The sequence below is a fragment of the Lithobates pipiens genome, unplaced genomic scaffold (assembly GCF_037356315.1).
Source record: "Lithobates pipiens isolate NorthernLeopardFrog02 unplaced genomic scaffold, aLitPip1_a1.2 Scaffold_8, whole genome shotgun sequence".
Taxonomy (NCBI): Eukaryota; Metazoa; Chordata; class Amphibia; order Anura; family Ranidae; genus Lithobates; species Lithobates pipiens.
The window spans coordinates 329539913-329562309 of NW_027507903.1; the positions used below are offsets into that span (position 1 = coordinate 329539913).

The 22397-nt window shown below is 41.9% G+C and overlaps 1 protein-coding gene across 2 annotated transcripts in view; it reads right to left on the reverse strand.

Annotated features, from left to right (window-relative positions):
• RBM27 (RNA binding motif protein 27) overlaps positions 1-22397 on the reverse strand; it is a 179563-nt gene that overhangs the window by 13234 nt on the left and 143932 nt on the right. For both annotated transcript variants that reach the window (XM_077473000.1, XM_077473001.1), the window contains 4 exons: positions 12242-12346; positions 8742-8933; positions 3068-3154; positions 789-899 (listed from right to left, as the gene is read on the reverse strand). In XM_077473000.1, coding sequence (XP_077329126.1) covers positions 789-899; positions 3068-3154; positions 8742-8933; positions 12242-12346 — 495 coding nt within the window. The remainder of the gene's footprint in view (positions 1-788; positions 900-3067; positions 3155-8741; positions 8934-12241; positions 12347-22397) is intronic.

Below are 22397 nucleotides of genomic sequence, written 5' to 3' on the forward strand. Positions count from 1 at the left end.
TGTTTTTGTAAATTAAAAGACCAAGCAACATTACGAAAATACGTACAAAACATCATACTTTACATAAATTGAGACTAAACAATTTTTGCATCACTTCAGATAATATGAAATTCTTTCATATATACTATATGTAACCAACAGGTGGGGCTCTAAATCCTGTTGACTGCAGTACACAAATGTGTAATTTCATCTGCTGCTGTTCAACTCTATTCAGAAAACACAAAGCTGAATGATCGGAGGATGGACAATGATCCTCATTCTCTAGTGCACACTGCTCCGACTGTATTTTTAAATAGAGTGACAGAAAAAAAAAAAACATAGCGGTTGTTGGACTGTCTTATTATAAAGCTTAGAATGCTCTCTGCAAGAAGTTTTTTTTTTTTTTTTTTTTACTAAAGCTGGCCATACACGGAGTGAAATTTGGCCAGTTCAGCAAGGACAAGCCGGATTTTAAGCAGTGTGTGACCATACCCACTCGACAGAAGTTAATTATTTGCTTTACTTCTGTTGAAAGAGCATATTGGAAATTTGTCATCAATCAGCAGCTGCAGCCAATCAACTGCAGCTGCTGCTCAGTGTAGTCGGACTACAATATACCGGTGGGGGAGGAGTCCTCTCATCTGCCTGGTTTGTGTGGATATAGGAATCTGTTAGCTTTTGCACAAAACACATACACAAATGAAAAATAAATAAATGTGCTAATAATGAAAAAAAAAAAAAGACAGAAAACCAATAGTTTGCTTTTAACCTCGATTATAAAAAGACATTGCAATGGGGGTGTACTATACCTCTTCCTTGGACTCTTCCTCCTCTGTTTCAGTGGATATGGAAGGAGTCTTTGGTTTGTGCCAGCAAACTGTTAATTTTCGACCTTTAAATTTTGAACCTTGGTTAGCAGCCTGAAAAAATACAGCTCAGAATAAATATTGGAACCTTTCACCAGTGTAGAAAAACTTAGCACAAGTTACATAAGCCTTGTTAAACTTCAAGTATTGTTGCTATAAAACACTAAATATTTTCATTGTCCAAATAGTTAAAGTAGAAGAAGACCATTTGTACTCATAGGGGTCGATTTATAAATGTCCCCACCAAAGATTATCACAACTCACAAAAAAATGGGTGAATCGTTTGTGAAACTAAAACTTAAGTGGAAAAATTGATGAATTTTGCGTAAAAGTTCCATGAATTTTGAATGAAGACTGATAAACATACACTACTGTGTAAATTGACTGTTGACTGTGAGGACAGATATTCTGTGGGGAAAAGACCTCGCCTACAGGAGGTCGCACACCAAGAAAGTTACCCCTCCTTGACGGATTATCCAATAAGGATAAGGTCTGCACTCCCAATAAAAACGAAAAAAATTAAAAAAAAGGGAATGAAAAAATGTTTTTATACTTACTGTAAAATCCTTTTCCTGGAGTTCACTGAAGAAGTATTCTACCATTGGGTTATACTGCCACCTACAGCAGTAGTAAACTATGCCAAAAACAAAAACTGAAGGCCAGCCCAGGATAAGTCCTCCTACTACCAGCATGCCTTACTTTTGTAGCAAAGTAGTACACTGCATTACCATAAACACAAAAAAATGATTTTATTGTGAGTACAAAAATCCTTTTCTTTCTTGTCCATTAAGGGACACAAGGGCAGTCCAACAGAGGGATTTACAAACAGCAAACAATAGCTAAAAAGGCACAATCATTTTTTTTCAAAAAATGACAAAAACTGGGGTTGGCCTGCAGATCAAAAGAGCAATCTAAAAGAACCTTTCCACCCAGTGCTGGCCAAAACATCCACCTGGTAGAAACTTGTGAGAACGTGTGAACAGATGCTTAATGCCAAAAAGCCCATAATTATTATTAAAGATTCAATAGAGCGTGTCTTGAGAGAAAGGGGTGGAATCAGATTCTTTAGAGCATACATTTAAAATGATGGTCTGGCTGTGCCACCTAGAGATGGTTGAACGAGGAGTTGGCACACACTTACAGGGACCAAACTGTATGACAAAAAGATAATCTTTTTGAAAGAACCAGTGTCTGAGAGAAAGTCTTTCAAAGGGGAATCACATCCAGACAATGGGGGGGGGGAATTTCCTTCTGGGGAACTAGAGCCAGAGAGAAGGACAGAAGAACAAAGTCCTGGTTGAGGTGAAATGCAGAAACTACCCAACGCAAGTGCTGAGCTTTAAAACCACCTTGTCCCTATGCAAACCAGAAAAGGTTCCTCAGAATAAAACGTCAAGGTAAAAGATTTGCATCAAAAAGGTGATTGTAAAAAACAAAACAAAAAAAAATATTTTTGGAAAAAAAAGAGGGTCTCTAATGGGGTGAAATGGTTGTTTCTGATGCACAGAATCCCACAAAGTCACAGATGATTCTATGGGTGGTGTTTAAAGCTGCAAAAACAGGACAGCTGATGAAACGCTTAAAAAGACTTCCTTTGTCCATCAATGGATGAGGGAAAAGCCCTTTTAGGGACATTCAGCAGCAGTCACAAAAATTGGTGGTGAAATTGCAAAAGACACGGGCTCATCATACACCAGCCCAACTAAAAAAATTTATAAATTGTACTTGCTGTAAAACCCTTCTCTCAAAGAACTCATTCAAGTAGTTATTTATTACAGGTACTTCTATAGCGTTGTCAATTTATGCAACGCTTTACATATATATTACACGTTCCCATCAGTCCCTGCCCTCAAGGAGCTTACACTCCAAGGCAACTAGTTGTACAGACTAAACTTTTACCTTAATGCATTCTGTATATTAAAGATAAAAAATGTTTCAGTATGTGTCTTGACCCTTCACCCCCACCCCTTTTTATTTATCCGAGCCCGATCCAGCACTGTGCCCATTTCCAGTGGCTCCCTCCTCTTCTCCCCCCATGCTCACAGGCTTTGCCGAGAGCAGCAAGCGCCACTGGCTCCACGAATATAGAATATGTAAAGTGTATACATGGTTTTTGCCATGGACTGTGTAAGCAAGTAGTTTGTGGACTACAAATGTTTTGTTTAATTGGTCAAAAACTGACAAAGGATGTATTTTAAGAATATTACATATGTATTTCTTACATTTTCAGCCTCTTGCCTTGTCCTGAATGTTAAAATGACAGTTGGTGGGAATTCCTCTTCTTTCAAGTCATCAACTTCACCAAATTTCTATAATTTAAAAATTACCAAAAAAAAAAAAAAGAAAAGGTTTACAGTAAGTAACATACAATTAAGGAAAAAAAAGTTACAACACAAAATGACGATTCACATAAATAGCAGAGCCTTAGTTCTTGGTACAAAGATATCAGCATGGGCCTAGCAGGTTTAGGTCCTGGTATTTTAGGAGCTTAATAAATGTATACATGGCCCTATCAGGGTCAAAGAGGAAGTAAAGTCTTGCTCAATTGTACCTACAGGTAAGCCTATAAGGCTTACTTGTAGGGGCTGTAAATATCTCCTAATCTTGCACAGTTTAGAGTTTAGGAGATATGTACTATACGCTGCGGATGAAGCCATCGGCGCATACACTCTGAAGGGTCTGTTTCTTCAGGGCCATGTGCCGTGACCGGTGGCTCCCGCACACATGCGCAAGAGTGAATTCATTGCTGCTCCAGCCAATCACAACGCTGGAGACCACAAACACAAAAGTAAAGCACTGGTGAAGATGTCAGTCGTCTCAGATGTGCGTGCGTCGCTGCTGGGCTTTGTTACAAGGTAAGCATTTCATACACTTTTTTTTATATTTCTCGGATTTACAACGGCTTTAATTTTGTATGTGCAACTAGTTTAATTTTTATCACTATACTCGACAAAGAAAAACGCACCCAATGGCTCATTGTACACAGAATGTACTGTTGATTTGATTATATGCACTTATTTTTTTGGGTACCCTAGATGGGAAAGCTTTGGATGCTCAATGACCAGGTCATTTTTGGGGATTCGGCACTGTTACTTTAATTGACAATTGCGCAGTCGTGCGACACTGTACTCAAAGAAAAATGGATGTCCTTTTTTTCCCTACAAATAGAGCTTTTGGTGGTATTTGATCGCCTCTGGGTTTTTTTTATTTTGCGCTATAAACAAAAGATCGACAATTTTGATTTAAAAAAAACAAAACAAAACAAACACCACAACACACAATGGGGGTTATTTACTAAAGGAAAATCCACTCTGCGCCGCAAGTGCACTTGAAAGTGCATTTGGAAGTAAAGTCTCTGTAGATCCGAGGGGGACATGCAAGGAAAATGAACAGCATTTTAGCTTGCACATGATTGGATGATAAAATCAGCAGAGCTCCAACTCATTTCAGATCTACCCCTTAGATTTAGAGCGACTGCACTTCCAGGTGCACTTGCAGTGCAAAGTGGATTTGCCTTTCGTAAATAACCCCCAATATCTTACTTTTTGCTATAATATCCCACCAATTCCTCAGTTTAGGCCGATATTTATTCTACACATTTTTGGTATAAAAAAAAAATTATATAAAATGTATTGGTTTGCGCCAAATTTATAGAGTCTACAAAACGGGGATAGATTTATGGAATTTTTATTATTATTTTTACTAGTAATGGCGGCGATCTGCAATTTTTAATCAGGACTGAGACATTATGGCGGATCACATCGGACACTTGACATTTTTGAAACCACTGACAATTGTGGGGGGATGGGACTGTCTAGGAGGAGAGAGAGTAAGAGATCAGTGTTCATGCATAGTATGAACACACAATCTGTCTCCTCTTCCCCTGAAAGGACTAAGATCTGTGTGTTTACCCGTTTTTGTTTATCTGTTTCTTGCTCTGTCAACACACCCACAGGTCACTCACATCAGGGTCGGGCAAACACTGCGGGCCCCTAGTGGCCAAAAGGTGAAGCGACACAAGGGAACGTGGTTTCGCCCAGCTGTACCATTCTGCCGCAGTAAAACTGCGGCGGCTGGTCGGCAAGCCATTAATAGTCTACTAACCTTAGAGCAAAAAATGAATGCCCACAATTAGTTATCCCCGAAGCCACTGACCGTGAATGAATGGGGATTCAATTAAATCACACCCTCTCCAGGAGAAAATTGTTTTTAAACAAAGGGGGTTGCCTGTAAAAGATCTCTGGAACCCATGGTTACCTAGTCTATCTTCCTAATAATGCAGTGGCTACTAACCGAGACAATATATAATCAGACAGATTACGGCAATTGTAATACATTCTAGATTAGGTCAAAAAGGTAAATATTAAAATGGAACTAAACCCCAAAACATACATATTGTAGCTTACCAATTATTGGATGTGGTGGCTGTATCAAGTAACTTTTTTCCCCCAAGCTTTCATTATTTTTTTACATCTGCTGATCAGCCAGTATTGTCAAACAATGCAGAGGGTAGTGTTAGACAGACTAGTAGATTTAGACAGACTCAACATATGGTAATTTACAAATAAAAAGTCCAACTCAAGCTAACACTTATTAAGCAGTTACAGAAATAGCTTTTTTCTTTTGGGATAAAGGTTTTACACAAGTTAAATAAAGCTGACAATTGTCAGTGGTAAATTCATGTCTCCACCATCTAACTGCCACATTTCCTGGACAATTCGGTCTGTTAAAAATAAAAAATTACAATAAAGTGGTTGCATAAGTGTGCACACCCTCTTATAACTGGGGATGTAGCCGTGTTCAGAATTTCAGAATTAAGCAATCACATTCAGACTCCTGTTAAATAGGAGTCCGTACACACCTGCCATCCTACAGCAAAAGCCATGATCCACAAAGAGATTCCAAAGCACCAGAGGGATCTCATTGTTAAAAGGTATCAGTCAAGAGATGGGTACAAAAGAATTTCCAAGGCATTATATACCATGGAACACAGTGAAGACGATCAATTGGAGAAAATATGGCACAACAGTGACATTACCAAGAACTAGACGTCCCACCAAAATTTATGAAGGACAAGAAGAAAACTGGTCAGAGAGGCTACCAAGAGGCCTACAGCAACATTAAAGAAGCTGCAGGAATTTCTAGCAAGTACTGGCTGTGTGGTACATGTGACAACAATCTCCCGTATTCTTCATATGTCTGAGCTATATGGTGTAGAGTAGCAAGACAGAAGCCTTCTTTCTAACAAAGATAAAAAATCCAAGCCTGGCTAAATTTCACAAAAACACATCTGAAGTCTACCAAAAGCATGCAGGAAAAGGTGTTATGGTCTAATGAAACCAAGGTTGAACTCTTTGGCCATAATTCCAAAAGATATGTTTGATGGAAAAACAACACTGCACATCACTAAAAGAACACCATATCCACAGGGAAGCATGGTGGTGGCAATATCGTGCTTTGGGGCCATTTTTCTTTAGGTGGCACAGGGGCCTCAAGGTAAAGGGAATTATGAACAGTTCCAAATACCAGTCAATATTGGCGCAAAAACTTCAGGCTTCTGCTAGAAAGCTGAACATGAAGAGGAACTTCATCTTTCAGCATGACAAGAAACCAAAGCATACATCCAAAGCAACAAAGGAATAGCTTCACCGGAAGATAAACATTTTGGAATAGCACAGCCAGAGCCCAGACCCGAATCCCATTGAAAATCTGTGGGGTTATCTAAAGAGGGCCGTGCACAGGCGATGCCATTGCAATCTGACAGATTTGGAGTGTATTTTGCAAAGAAAAGGGGGCAAATATTGCCAAGTCAAGATGTGCCATGCTGATATAGACCCATACCCAAAAAGACAGCGCTGTAATAAAATCAAAAAGGTGCTTCAACAAAGTATTCGTTTAAGGGCGTGCACACTTCTACGACCATATTTATTTTATTTTTACTTCCCACCACCTAAAAGATTTCAGTTTGTTGTTAAACGGAGTTGTACAGTTTATAGGTCCCATTAAAAAGGTGGAAAAAGTTCTGAAATGCTTCATCTTTGTCTAATTTTTTTTACATCACAGAAACCTGACTTTTTTTTATATTTTGTTATAAAACTTTGCAAACAGGTAATTTTTCTTCTCTGATGTACGCTGATGAGACGGCACTGATCGGTTACACTGATGGGCAGCCCTGCTAGGGGGCACTGATTGGCGGCACTGGCAGGTGGCATAACTGCCTCTTCCCCTTTGGGACTTATGTCCCTTGCAGATAAGCCAGTGATCAGCTTTTTGACAGCGCGAGGAGGAAAAAAACTATTACCGAGCTTTTGGTTACATTATGTGATCAGCTGTCATTGGATGAAAGCTGATCACGTGTTAAGGAGCAGGGACCCTACTCGGATCTGTGATCACCCGAGTCTCTGTGACTCTGACGCCAAGAGCGTGCACGCTCTCAGTGATGCAGAGAGCGTGCAAACGGGAGGCCACAGAAATTCAGGTCTGCGCCATCATTCGGCGATAGCGCGGACGGCAAGTGGTTAATATGTTACTAAACCCAGGACCCTGAATTCACTATAAAGATAAAAAGAAGAGGGCGCACCAGCCTTGTGCATTAGCTGAAGATAATTTAATAAAAAATAAAATACTACTCACAAACACGTACAGGCTCTAAGGAAGAAAAGTACTCCTTTGAAACACGTCAGTAATCAGCGGTTCTGAGGTACTCCTGTTTCCTGTAGGCGGTCGGTTTTATGACTGATCGCCACATTCCAGTGGTTTCTACAAGATTTTATTCAGTACGTTTTGTGAGTAGTATTTTATTGCATTTTTTTATTATTAAATTATCTTGGGATAATGCACAAGGCTGGTGCAGCCTTTTCTTTTTATCTTTTTTGTGCCTACTAGGATACCCCCTATCCAGGAGGGAAGCATCCCCCGAGTTATTGATTGCCAGGCCATCACACTAATGTGCAGGAGTGTTTGCTATCCCTGCATTCACTATACCGGTTCTCCCACAGTCCATAGAACATGGAAAAATCAATAGTTTTAGTAAATATATCGCTAAATACCCTTTTTTATCAGCAGTTAGAGCAGCCTTGTGACTTCTATCAGCGTCCGGTTAAAGCTTGTAGGAAGGGTTTTTTAATTCTGCTCCGATTGTCCTATAAGGCTGCAGAACCCCTGATCCTCTTTCTGGCCAGTGCTTATTGGCCTGTGCTGATTACATGCACGCTCTCTCTCAAAAAAAAAAAAAAAAAAAAAAACCCTCTAGCAATACACACCAAACTGAGCATGTGCAGCTTGTCCCCTTAACCTCTGTTCTATAAGGAGATGGGCTGGGGACAGTGGAAGAAGGGGAGGATCAAAAAAGACAAGATCAAGCAGCCTGTTGACACAATGCAGAGGATTACCCCCCCCCCCCCCCCCCCCCGAGTTCCACAGCAAGTATAACAAGCATGCTTTACTGCATATAGAGACTGATTTTACAGTTGTGCATTTAATGACTCTTTACATTTTCTCTTTATCTCATGGAGGACTGGTTGGGTATTGGTTTATGTTTGATGTATGTGTGCATCTTGACCGCTTCAATAGCAGTCTATAGATATATTGTAACCATATGTGTAATGGATGATATTAATTGTACAGGATAAGCATAAGGGGATGTTTAAGCAGAAACAAATGCACAATTCCAGTACTTTTACAACTTATAATTTGATGTACCATTACAAAAGCAAACAAGAAAGATAAAAGTATTGTAATATAAATGCATATAGAAAATAAAGAAAAACAGAAAAAAAAAAAAGGTTGGCTAAGGTAAGTGGAAGAGTAACAGATATTGAGCACAACTTGCAAATTACCTGACCCACAGATTATAGAAAGAAGCCAATTCATTAAAACCTTTAACGTTTTACTTACAGCAAAATGTTGCAGCAAATCCTCCTTTTCTTTCTCATAAAAACCAGAAACCGATAAAGTTTTGGGTCGATGATCCACAACCATATGATTTAACGACCCTCTACCCCTTCCTCCACGACCTCGCCCTCGCCCTCTGATCTGGGTAGGCACAGACTTGCCCCGTCCAGCAGGCAGTATTCCTAACCGAGCAGCCTATATATATTGAAACAGAAATAACTTTAATTTCAATATTTTTAATAAACGACAGTAAAAATGTGAAGTCCATCATCAAACCGCTATCCAGAAAAATATATACAAACTTACACTGCTCAAAGGCTGCACAAACTGCTTCCACTGTATAGTGGGCCAGTCCGGAAGACATTTTCTGATTGGAAGAGGCAGAGGTGACATCACAATTTCCCTCTAGCCCAATCAGAGAACGCTCTGCATACAATTAGATGTAAAACATCTGCTCAATGGCCATCCTCCTGTGTTCACAATGCATCACACCGGCACGCTCAGCACTGGACCCGGAAGAAAGTGGGGATCACTCAAGTAGGGGTGTCTACTTTTCAGCTTTCAGGGCCATTGTCCAGGTAAGGTACAGTGAGGAGAAAAAAATATTTTATTCCCCGATTTGGTTTGAAGAAAGAGCAACTGGGGATGCTCCAAAACATGTCCCATGCACGCTGATGTAACTTCCGGTTACCTGGATTCCATGCTGGTCCTGACAGCACGGCTCTCCATCTTGGATCAGAGACACAGTGTTTACCACCGCTGGACGACTGGAACTTCCACCTGCAGCTGTCTTTAGACCCAGGAGGCATCCTGTTGGACGTTATGGATTCATCGATATGGCCGTTTTTCACTTCAATACTGTGTTTTTAACTCTTCCTTGTCATTAATGTGTTTTATTACAGCACTTAGAAGCACCTTCTCTGCTTTGTTTTTCCTATAGTGTGCTTTCCTCTTCTGAAGTGCTGTTGTGGTGCATTAATCACATCCCAAGAGCCAGTTATGTACTGTCTGTTAAAGTCTCCTTGTTATCCAGAGCTCCCTATTCCCCACATTGCTTGATTTTGTACTTTTACCCACAAAGAAATGATCACTCAAATTTTAATGGTAGATTTTAGTAGTGAGACATAACAAAAAATACAGAAAAAACGCATTTCAAAAAAGTTATTAAAAGATTTGCATTTTAATGAGCGAAATAAGTATTTGACCCCTTCGCAAAACATGAATTAGTACTTGGTGGCAATCGCAGAGGTCAGACGTATAGCCTCCCTGGTGGTATTCCCCAGACTCGGGATGGCATCGCTGGATCCATGGAGGGGTTTACTTACCTTGTCCCCTGGATCCAGCGATGTCCGCCCCGCTGTGATCAGCAAGTCGTCCTCCACTCGATCTGTCACAGTGCCGAGCTCCGTTCCCTGCGAGTGTTGCGATGCATGGGGACGGAGTTCGGCGACAAATTCAAAAAGTAAAATACACAGTATAGATACAGTATACTGTAATCTTACAGATTACAGTACTGTATCAAATTACATATCCCTTTTGTCCCCAATGGTTTCTCTAGTGCCCTGCATACAGTTTTACATTATAAATACTGTTCTTTATGCCTGAAAACTGGAGATTGTCCATAGCAACCAAACAATTTCAGTTTACATCAAAAGTGGTTACAGACCAGCTAGAAAACAGCGATAATAACTAAGAATCATTCACAGAATTGAGCGAAAGTAATTCATGGTGAAATTCGTTATCAAACACTAAAAGTAATGACAGCGACAATTCTGCAACTCAGCATATTTCATATTTTTGATTGGATTACATTATTGAATAATATTTATTTTATTATTCATTATAATTGTTTATATTATCTCTCTCCATACATATATATATATATAATTTATGATTTCAGATTTCAAATTTTATCATACCCGGGATGTCTATTAGACTCTTGTTTGGACAGATTTAAGTGAATTATTTCTAAGAATTACAGGCCTGCAATATAAAACGCCAAAATTTCCATGCAAAATAATGGTACCGCTTTCAGCACCTAAAATCTGAAATAATCATACCACCAGGGAGGTTAAGGTTTGCACACATCTCAGGAGGTATTTTGTCCCGCTCCTCTTTGCAGATCCTCTCCAAGTCATTAAGGTTTAAAGGCTAAAGCTTGGTAACTCGACCCTTCTGCTCCCTCCATATTTTCTAAGGGATAAAATTCTGGAGACTGGCTAGACCACTACAGGACCTTAATGTGCCTCTTCTTGAGCCACTCCTTTGTTCCCTTGTGCGTTTTGGGTCATTGTCATGCTGGAATACCCATCCACGACCCATTTTCAATGCCCTGGATGAGGGAAGGAGGCTCTCACCCAAGATTTGACAGTAAGTTGGCCCCCTCCATTGTCCCTTCGATTCACCAAAGTTGCCCTGTCTCCTTAGCAGAAAAACACCCCAAATGTTTCCAACTTCATGTTTGACAGTGGGGATGGTGTTCTTGGGGGCATAGGCATTCCTCCTCCAAACACGGTGAGTTGAGTTGATGCCAAAGAGCCTGACCACAACACTTTTCACCCAGTTCTCTGAATCATTCAGATGTTCATTAGCAAACTTAAGAGGTGCCTTTTTGAGCAGGGGGACCTTGCGGGCACTGCAGGATTTCAGTCCTTCACAGTGTGGTGTATTACCAACTGTTTTCTTGGCAACTGTGGTCCCAGCTGCCTTGAGATCATTGACAGGATTCTGGGCTGATTTCTCACCATTCGCATGATCATTTAAACTCCATGGAGGTGAGATCTTGCATGGAGCCCCAGACCGAGGGAGATTGACAGTTATTTTTGTGTTTCTTCCATTCGTGAATAATATCACCAACTGTTTTCACCCTATCACCAAGCTGCTTGGCGGTAGTCTTGACCATCCTTTGACAGCTCTTTGGCCTTGGCCATGTTGGAGAGACTGGAATCTGATTGCTTCTGTGGACAGGTGTCTTTATATAGCTGAGATTAGGAGCACTCCCTTTAAGAGTGCTCCTAATCTCAGCTCGTTACCTGTATATAAAAAGACACCTGGGAGCCAGAAATCTTGCTGATAGGGGATGATTTTTTTCACTCATTAAAATCAATTTATAAAACGTTTTAAATGTGTTTTTTCTGGATATTTTTGTTATTCTGTCTTTTTCTTTGTCACTGTGGGCAAACATACAAAATCAGCAGGAAATCAAATACTTTTTTCCCCTCAATGTATATACAAAGTTACATTGGGCCAAGCTAGACCAAAAGTAACTATGTATAATATCGCCATATCTGGAATTCTCCTTTAAAATAACGTATTTAAATGATGTATTAATGATTATAGAGCTTGATTCATTTATGCCAGTTTTATCTGCCTGGATTCTGACGCTTTGAAATTTATATAACTCTGCTGGCAGGTTGTATTTCTTAATACATTAATAGAAGGTGAAATGGTTCCAATACCAAAAACAACCCAGATTGCTAGGTTAAAGTTACACACAGGCTCACCTCAACTTGTAACTGACTCAGCTTTTTTCTCAATTCTGTTGTGTCTTCACCTGAGGACAGACGTTTGTGGAAATCCATTTCTGCATCCAACAGTTCTTTCTGAGCCTATAAACATACAAAGGGAGCATTGGTTCTTGGAAATTGCATAACTAAAAATTGGAAAATTGATTATCTGTAATCTTGGTATACAGTACAGGACACAGGAACTGGTTCTACATAAAATACCTTTATGTGATTGGACACTGGCAAAAAAGTTTACTAGGACTACTTAAGGCTTTTTTGTTAGCAAGCAGTAGGGATATCACAGCGAAGTGGGGAAAGCACGTGTCTCATACTCAAAGTTATGGAATTTGCAGGTGTGTCAAAATTCCAGAACTTATTTGTACAGTAAAGGACATTTTGAAAATGTGAACAGAGAAGGAAGGTGCAGGCTCTGCAACTTGAGGAAAAAAATTCCATATCTGAGTACAGTACACAGGATGAGTATTTGTAAACCCTGGCTAATAGGCTAGTGATTTCAGGTGAATGGACGCTGGCAAGCTTTTGAATACATCCCCTCTAGGTGTCAAAGGACCGCCAAATCCAAAATCTGACCTTTGATTATACTCAAGGCCAGTCTCAGATTAACCTTGACTGGAGAAAAACCAGGATGCAACCTACAACAGACATGCAAAGATGAAATTTGCTAGCCTTCCACCAAGAAAAAATATAATGTATAAATCCTCCTGCTAAATCCTCAGAAGGTGACTTCAAGGAAGATTTACCGGATAGGAATGACCAAATCAGAGATTTTTCAGGGTTTGAAGACTCTGTTCTCTGAGGTCACTGGTAACGTTCACTACCATTTTAAACTTTGACTGTTCAACCATTTTTTAACTTCTAGAATAATGAAAAGCAAAAGGGGGAGGGGGGGGGGGGGGTTGGGACTTCAAAACAATGATGATTGGTGGGTTAATAAACTGATTAATAAGTCACATACAGTAACTAAAACATTCCTATTAACACTTAACAAGACAATTAGAATAAGTAATATCATTGATATACAGTGGTTAACATACAAAGTACTAATATCATAAGGCAAGGCTGATAGAATAGGTAATAACACTGGTGAAAAAAACATTGGCAGGTAAAAATAAGGGGCCATCCATATCAGAGTAGGTGAACATATATTGCACAGTAATGCCTGCATGATCTCTGGCCTCAAAATTCCTGTAATGAGGGATAATCCATACACATAGAAAAAAATTGATTAATGAAGGGTATCCAGTAGCTCAAAGCATTTCATGGTTCTGGAGCACTTGTTAGGAGTGGGTGTGCCATATTTCTGTATATCAGGGTATGCTTTGGATGGGGCCCCCCCTAGGACCCGATACTCGCTATCCGGTCAGAAGGTTCCCCATACCTCTACGTCGGCGGCCACCTTGTCCAGGAGGCAGCCCGCTGCTGTGATGGCGGCAAGCACGCAAACGGTTGCAGAGTCAGGGGCTGCGGAAGTCCCCATGGGAGTGGAGAGCCTGGCAGCCATTACGGCAAGCAAAGAAACCCGGACTGCCAAGATAGACTTCCTGACCATAGATGTCAGTCTCATCCATCAAGACATGGATAAATTCCGGTTCTGCATAGCTGAGGTGGAGAACAGGGTCTCCATGGTGGAGGATACAGTCCGGTCAGATTCCAGAGAGGCGAGGGCCCTGCAGCTCCAAGTGAAAGCACTCCAGAAGCGAGCCATAGATACAGAGAACCGCCTCAGGCGAAAAAACATTTGCATACTTGGTTTACCCAAGAGAGCTGAGGGCCCCAGACCAGCTGAGTTCACTGAACAGTTATTGTCCACCTTGTTTAATCCAGGTAATATGCCACCCACATTTTTAGTGGAAAGAGCCCACAGGGTCCCACCACTCCTTCCAAGACCTGGGGCCCCTGCACGTCCCTTCCTGCTGCGGTTTTTAAATTACAGCGATTGAGATTGCATCCTAGCGGCGGTCTGAGCCATGCCTGACATCAAATATGAGAACACCAGACTTTCTTTTCCCCAGATTTCTCGCAGGAGGTGCAGCAACGCTGCAAGTCTTTCACGGATGTGAGACATCAAGTCCAGGAAAAAAAGGAATACATTTTGGCCTTTTAAATCCCAGCAGACCAAGGATAACTGAAGGTGTTAACACCTGTTTCTTTGACACTCTACAGGCTGCTGTGGCATGGTTGGATACCCACTAGTGACAGACTGCCAACAGGAACTATGATTGACATACAACACGTGCTGGGATCAGCTAAATGCGTCGATCCTCCTTTAAATTACCTACCTTCTGCCTCATGATGACTTCCAGCATTACCCACTATCTGTCCTTATGCCTTTCTTCACTGCTGAACCTCATCACCATCCTAACTTTCTAGTTGATATCCTCTGTCAAATGTACTAAAGCCAGCTTCTCCTGCTGGAGGAGATCCAGCAACTGCCATTGATACCCATCTCTGAACTGGGATCCGTCCCATTCTCCCACTTTGAAGCCCCCCCCCCCCTCCGGGCCCTGTGAGGACTTCTGCTAGTTCCAGCAGACCCCCCCCCCCCCCCCCATTCTCACCTCAGTCCTGAATGGGACCTTACTAAGCAGTTGCCAGGACCTGCAAGAGAAACCGCACCCCCCCCCCCCCCCCTTGTGCTTTTCTCCTCTTAAAGTTTTTGGACACAATACTACATTTTCAGTTTACAGAAACGGGTGTGACCCAAGTTATAGGGTCTATCTACTAAACGTAGGATACTGGTTCCTTTTTTGGGTAAAAACTATTCCCATTCCCTTCCTCCGTTTTTGTGATGGGAACTAGTAGGATAAGTACCCTGTGTGTGGCCTGGTTTTCGTTCAATGTTTTTACTGTATCTAAGACCCCTTTCCCACCACACTGCCCATTGCATCGGCGGTAAAATGCCGATTTTTAGCGGTGTTTTACCTCCGGATTTCGGCCGCTAGCGGGGCTCTTTTACCCCCCGCTAGCGGCCGAGAAAAGGTTAAATCCGCCGGCAATACGCCGCAATAGCGTTTGCCCGCGGTATTACAGCGCTGCCCCATTGATTTCAAACACACCGCACCTTCACAGCTCCAAAGAAGCTGCTGGCAGGACTTTTTTCTGATGTCCTGCCAGCGCACCGCTGTAGTGTGAAAGCCCTCGGACTTTCACACTACAGACAATGGTGCAGCTTCTTTAGGGCGGATTGCAGGCGCTATTTCTAATGCTATAGCACCTGCAAAACGCCCTGGTGTGAAAGGGGTTTAAGTGCTAACAATGAATTGTATGACATGATCGAGATTATACTGCTCATAATTAGTCTCTTGAATCGCCTTCCTCATTATCAGGTGATCCAGATTAGATCTAAACCTAATGGTTGCTCAAAAGGCAAAACTCCTTTACTGTTCTCTCGTGGAATGTTAGAGGCCTAATTTCCAAATTTAAAAGAGCCCTTCTATTCCAATACCTGAAATCCAATCCTCCCCAACTCATATTTCTCCAGGAGACTCATCTTATGGGCAGCAGAATCCTAACATTAAAAAAAGCTGTGGATTCAAAAGGCGATTCATGCCACATACTCTACTTAGGCAAGGAGCGTGTCAGTTCTGATAAACAAGAACTTCCCATTATTAATTGAAACGATATGCACAGACCCCCAGGCTAGGTTTGTTCTGGTAATATTTACCTTTGGTCACAAAAATATATTGTGGTGAATATGTATGTCCTGCCGTCTTTCTCCCCCAAACATTTTCTACAGTTCTGGAGAGGATCGCCCCCTTCTGTCCAGGGAAGATTTTGATAATGGGGGATTTTAACGCCACCATGTCGTCCAAGCTTGACAGACCCACTCCCTCTAAAAATCATTGTGCAGAGCTCTCCACTGGGGCCCAGGCAATAGGCTTAGATGAGATATGGAGATGGAAGAAAACGAATACCCGATCCTACTCAGCTTCCCATAGAACTGCCTCGCGGATAGACCGGGCATTTGCCAATCCGCTACTGCTGGCAGACGTGCTGAAGGCGAAGTATTTATCTAGTGGGTTGTCGGACCATAGACCCCTGGTTGTAGCATTCCACACCCCTGCCTCCCATAGTGCGACTTTGTGGAAGCCGAGCTCGGAATGGATCTCCCAGCCTAACCTTACAGATGAAATACCAACACTGCTGAGTGAGTTCTGGGAGCAGAACACAGGGTCTTCCTCTCCAGATATCACTTGGAACGCCTTCAAGGCCTACACTAGGGAATAGTATATTTCCGCCATCAGAAAGAGACAGACATTAGAGACTCAGTCCTTGCAGCAATCGGTAGAGGATCATACTAACACATACAAATCAGATCCCACCCCAAGCCACTTTGATCTTCTGGCAACTGCCCAGAGAGAACTAAACCTTCACCTGGCAGAAATCGCTAAGTTAGAAACAAAAATAAGCAACGATTCTTTGAACGAGGTGGCAGAAATGGCTGACTTTTAGCCATGCTGGCCCCACTCACCCTCACGTCTACAATAACCACTACAGAGGGCTAGAGTAACAGCCCCCTCAGCCATACTAAAACAATTTAATAACTTCTATGAAACTCTCTATACCTCCGGTCTGCCCTTTGATCCTCGGCCCGAGGAGCTACGAGATATGTTAGATCCTCTGGCAATCTCGCAAACCAATCCATCCCCTCCGGAAAGGCACCAGGCCCAGATGGGCTGCCAATCGATTTCTACAAAACACATGGAGAGATACTGGCACCGTAGTTGGCATCATCAAATGCTTTTTGTAGGGGAAATTACCAGACTATGTACCATGCTCATCTGACCTTAATATATAAACTTCAGAAAGATCCTACTCCCTGTGCATCCTACAGAAACATTGCATTACTAAATAATGATTTCAAAATTTTAACAAAACTCCTTGCCATTAGGGTACTCCCCACGTTACCTTCTGTAATAGACCCTGATCAAACAGGTTTCATGCCCTGCAGATCCACAGACATCAACCTTCGTAGACGCTTTACAAATATCAATGCCCAGCACATCAATGACGGATCTCGAGCCGTTGCCTCAGACATTGAAAAGGCTTTTGACACCGTTGAGTGGCCCTTCTTATGGGAAACAGTGCGTAGGATGGGGTACCCTTTGCTTTTCATTAAATGGCTTCAGGCGATATACAAAAAGGCCCTACCTCCTCAGTGTGCCTGGGAGGCAAACTGTCTGACCCCTTCGAGCTTTCCAGGGGAACAAGGCAGGGCTGCCCTCTCTCCCTGGCATTATTTGCAATTGCCATAGAACCTGTGGTGGAGGCGCTGTGCACTACCCCAGATATTAAGGGTCTGCTGGAATAGAGGGTGGCACTGTATGCCGATGACATGCAACATTTTCTCGGCGATGCAGGTCCATCATTACAAGGTGCACTGACAGTACTGAATACCTTTGCCAGGGTCACTGGGTTAAAGGTAAACTGGTCCAAATCTTTAACATTCCCAACAGACCAGGCCGCAAGGACGAGCTCCCCTCCAGATGTCAACCTTCAGTGGGCAGACACTTTCAAATACTTAGGTGTCATTGTTTCCTCTAGAGCCACAGAGTTCATCCCTCTCAACTCAGACTCAGACTCAGTTATACTAGACCTAAAGATCAAACTCAAGTCACGGGGGAAATTTACATCATCACTATGGAGAAGAGTTAACCTTCTCAAAATGAGTCATCCCCAAGCTCACTTACCTTTTTAGACATTACCCGCAATGGATTCCCAAATCTTTAAAAACCTTAATCAGATCTTCTCTTCCTATCTATGGAGTCCCTCGCCAAGATATAAACTGAGCACCTTGATGAGACCAAAAACACAGGGGGGTATGGCATTCCCAGATCGTTATAAATACTATCTTGCCGCACAGATGCTAACGGGCGACATTGTGGCTCGATCCAGACAAATCTAATTCAGCTAAAGTCCTGGAGGCAACAGTGATGGGATCATTAAAAGCACTTAAATTACTGGTCTATAGGGGACCTTGTGCCACATACTCCCTGACCCCCTCCATGCATACCACTTTGCGTGCATGGAAGGCAGGGCTGGCGGTGGAAACATATAGACATAATGAAATCTCACCAACGCTCCAATTTGGCTGAATCCTAATAGCCCTCACTTCTACAAAACGCTAAATCCATATGCATGGACAAAATATGGTATCAAACTTATATCACAGATAACTTCGAATAACACATTAATGTCCTTATCCAAATTCTCACAGACATATAATCTAATATACCAAATTACTAGATATTTCGCTGCCTGCAACTATCTCATGCCTTCACCACACAATTCCCACAATCCTCCTGCATGGTGATCCAGTCAGGGTTGGAAAAGACACTTTGCTCCGAAAAACCAACCTTCCATCTTTATGAACATCTGATATTTGTGTTTCTCCCACCCATGGTCCTGCTGGAAAAGACATTCCAACACTGGACAATGATATTTGGGATGATGTGTGGGATTTCCCCTTTACCACCTTGGTTTCAATAAGACAGACTGGTACAGCTTAAAATAGTGCCTAGAGCATACTTCACCCCATATAGACTTCATAAAATGAAGCTCGAACACTATGCAGAATTCTGCAGGTGCAACACCTCCCCGAGACACTTTACACATTTTCTGGGCCTGCCCTAGGATTCAGCGGTACTGAGGTTCTAGATATGATTACTCTGGTTGCTTCGTCACAAGGCCGATGAAGATGCAAGTGTGTCTTTTGGGCCTGATAGAAATAATGGCCACTAGTGGTGCAACGGATCGGCACCGATCCGTGATCTGGACGGGTCACCCTGTTCGGATCAGCACACACCGCAAAACATGATCCACGGCCTCAGCCTAGTTCCCGGAGCGGTGGCCATCTTTGTACACCCGGCGGCCGTTTACAACGTGATCGCTCCATCAAATGACGTAGCGATCACTTGTAAACAAACCGGCGTCATGTCACGATGCCGGTTACTCTCTGCCCTCTGTGTACTGATCTGTACAGTGGAGGGGAGGGGAGAGATCGGGTGGCAGCAGTGCTGTGGGCTGGATCTGTAGTGCCCACAGCGCTGCTCTGACAATTGCAGTCACAGCCATCCCGGCATACTCTGCCAATAGCCAGCGATACCCAGCCATGCTCAGACAATATAACAGTGGGGGAGATTGTGGATATTACAGTGGGGACTATATGGTGGTGGAATTTTCACAGGTTTTTGCAAATTCAATTATTTGCTGATCAGATCCGTGACTCTGATCCGAGGAACGATCTGGTCCATGAGTTTTTTGATCCGTTGCACCCCTAGTGCCAACTGTTGCGCAAAGAACGTTGATTGGGTTACTGCTCTTCTATGCCCGGAAAAACATTGCTATGTATTGGAAAAAAACTACGGTGCCTTCTTTGGCTCAATGGAAATGTCTCAAATGAGAGCCTTCCACTATACAAAAATACATATATAAATAGAGGATGTCCCCTGAAATATGATAAAATTTGGCATACGTGGCTAGCTGAACCTACTATGGCTTGAACGCTGAGAGAAGAAGATACCAAATAAGGTGCTGTACATATAAACATATATGCCTAAATATGTGAACAGAGGAAAGTATGTCTGGACAGCCAATAGACTCAAAAAATGAGATATCAGTAATCCTAGTTACCTAGCAGCACGCCAAGTAAGCATACTTAAAGCCATAAACAGTCTGACAACATGTTAACCACGCAGATAATTGTTAAACACTTAATGGTCAATGTTTATGTATGATTTTTTTGGTCTATTGTTTGTTTTCCTTGTTTATTCAGAAATGCAATAAAAAAAAAAAAAAAGATTTAAAAAAATAAATAAAAATAAAAAAAGAAGAACAGGGCATTCAAGGTGAATGAGGTGGATCACCCCACTTAATCTCTGAATAAGGGAGTAGCGGTATCCATTTATCTGGGAGCTAAGAACTTTACCTAGCAATTTTAGGTCAACCTTTAGGAGATGAGGTCTAAAATGTTGAGGCTTTGAGGCCTCGTTTGAGCTCTGAGGGATCACTCGTATGTCTGTGAGGACAAAAGCGAGGGATAGGTACCTGTTTTGAGGGCCTTAAAAAGGTGGATCAGGTCGGGAACTAGAAGTGAGGAATTCTTTTTCTAGTAAAGACCCAAGACACTGCCCAGACCAAGCCATTTTTTGCGATAGGGCACTGTGCCGCTTAAACCGACAATGCGGTTGTGTCACCTTACATCCAAACAAAATTTAAGTCATTTTTCCCCACAAATGGAGATTTCTTTTGGTGGTATTTGATCACCTCTGCGTTTTTTTTTGCGCTATAAACAAAAAATAAAAAAAAATCCTCGTCCCAGGTTATAACAGCATATAGGGAGGGAATCCCTGCTGTGCTAGACGACTGCTAGAAACCAGCAAGTCTAACTCTGGTTTTCTCTAGTCTAGGACAGCACTAGAGTGCATCAACAAGAGCTTACCAAATTGGGGATGGGGTGGGACACGACTACTACCAGCTGGAGGACCTTTCTCCCAAACGCTTCAGCCTGCGCTGAGAAGATCCAGTCTATAATATTTAACAAACGTAGAGTAGCTTAACCACTTTCAGACCGGACCATTTTGCTGGCTAAAGACCAGACAACATTTTGCGATTCGGCACTGCGTAGCTTTAACCAACAATTGCACGGTCATGCGACGTGGCTCCCAAACAAAATTTACGTCTTTTTTCCCCACAAGTAGCTTTCTTTTGGTGGTATTTGATCACCTCTGCGGTTTTTATTTTTTGCGCTATAAAATAAAAAAAAAAAAAAAAAATGCATTGTTTTTTTACTTTTAGCTATAATAAAATATCCCCCAAAAATATAAAACATTTTTTTTTCTCTCAGGTTTAGGCAGATACGTATTCTACATATTTTTGGTAAAAAAAAAAAATATATAAAAATATATATATATATATATATATATATATATATATATATATATATATATATATATATATATATATATATATATATATATATATATATATATATATTCGCAATAAGGGATTGATTAGTTTGCGCAAAATTTATAGCGTTTACAAAGTAGGGGATAGTTTTATGGCATTTTTATTAATTTTTATTTTACTACTAATGGCGGCGATCAGCGATTTTTATTGTGACTGGGACATTATGGCGAACATATCGGACATTTGACACCTTTTTGGGACCATTATCATTTATACAGCAATCAGTGCTATACAAATGCACAGATTCCTGTGTAAATGACACTGGCAGTGAAGGGGTTAACCAGGGGTGGCAGGGTAGGGGTTTGGTGTGTCCTAGGGGAGTGTTACTAACTGAGGGGCGTGGCTGTGTGTTAGTGAACACTGATCTCTGCTCCAATCACAGGGAGCAGAGATCAGTGTCACTTGTTGCTAGGCAGAACAGGGAGATGCTGTTTACTTCCGCATCTCCCCGTTCAGCCTCCCCGTGAGACAATCGCGTGTATCTCCGCGGCAATAGAGTCCGCGGGACCCGCGACCGGACTCACGGGGGTCCAAACCGGCCGAGTCATTGGGGAAAAGGGGCACCCCTTCCAGATGTTGCAAGCTTCCACAATTGCCTGTTTGATCCACAGGGCGACTGTGCACATCGAAGCTTGGAACCCCAATTTTTTTTCCCAAACTGTAAAATTGAGCATTAGAGTCTAATGCCTTCAGACAATTCCAAGTAACGAAAGGCACTAAAGTCCAGTTGGTGGAATTCTTCTATTTTTGGATTAGTTGGAGAAGTACAGAAGGAAGGCAAAATGATCTCCTGCGTCCTGTGAAATTTAGAGACCACCTTCAGCAAGAACCTCGTGTCTGTACGCATTATCAGCCTATCCTCAAATATTTGCAGCAAAGGAATTTCAATAGAAAAGTGCCCGTAACTCGCTATTGCGACTGGTTGTCTATGTCACAATCAAAATTGCAGTTTTGAAAGTGGCCCACTTTAAGGACAGCTCTTCCTCTTGCAAACGTTTTCACCAACCTTGCAATACTATTCATAAATCCAATTATGGCAGAATCCTAAATGGTATTGGCCTAGTTCTGGCTAACTCCTTAAAGAACCTTAGATTACTATCGGGTCGAAACGCCAGGGGTTTGTTAAAAAAAAAAAAAAAAAAAAAACACAAACACAGACAAGGCC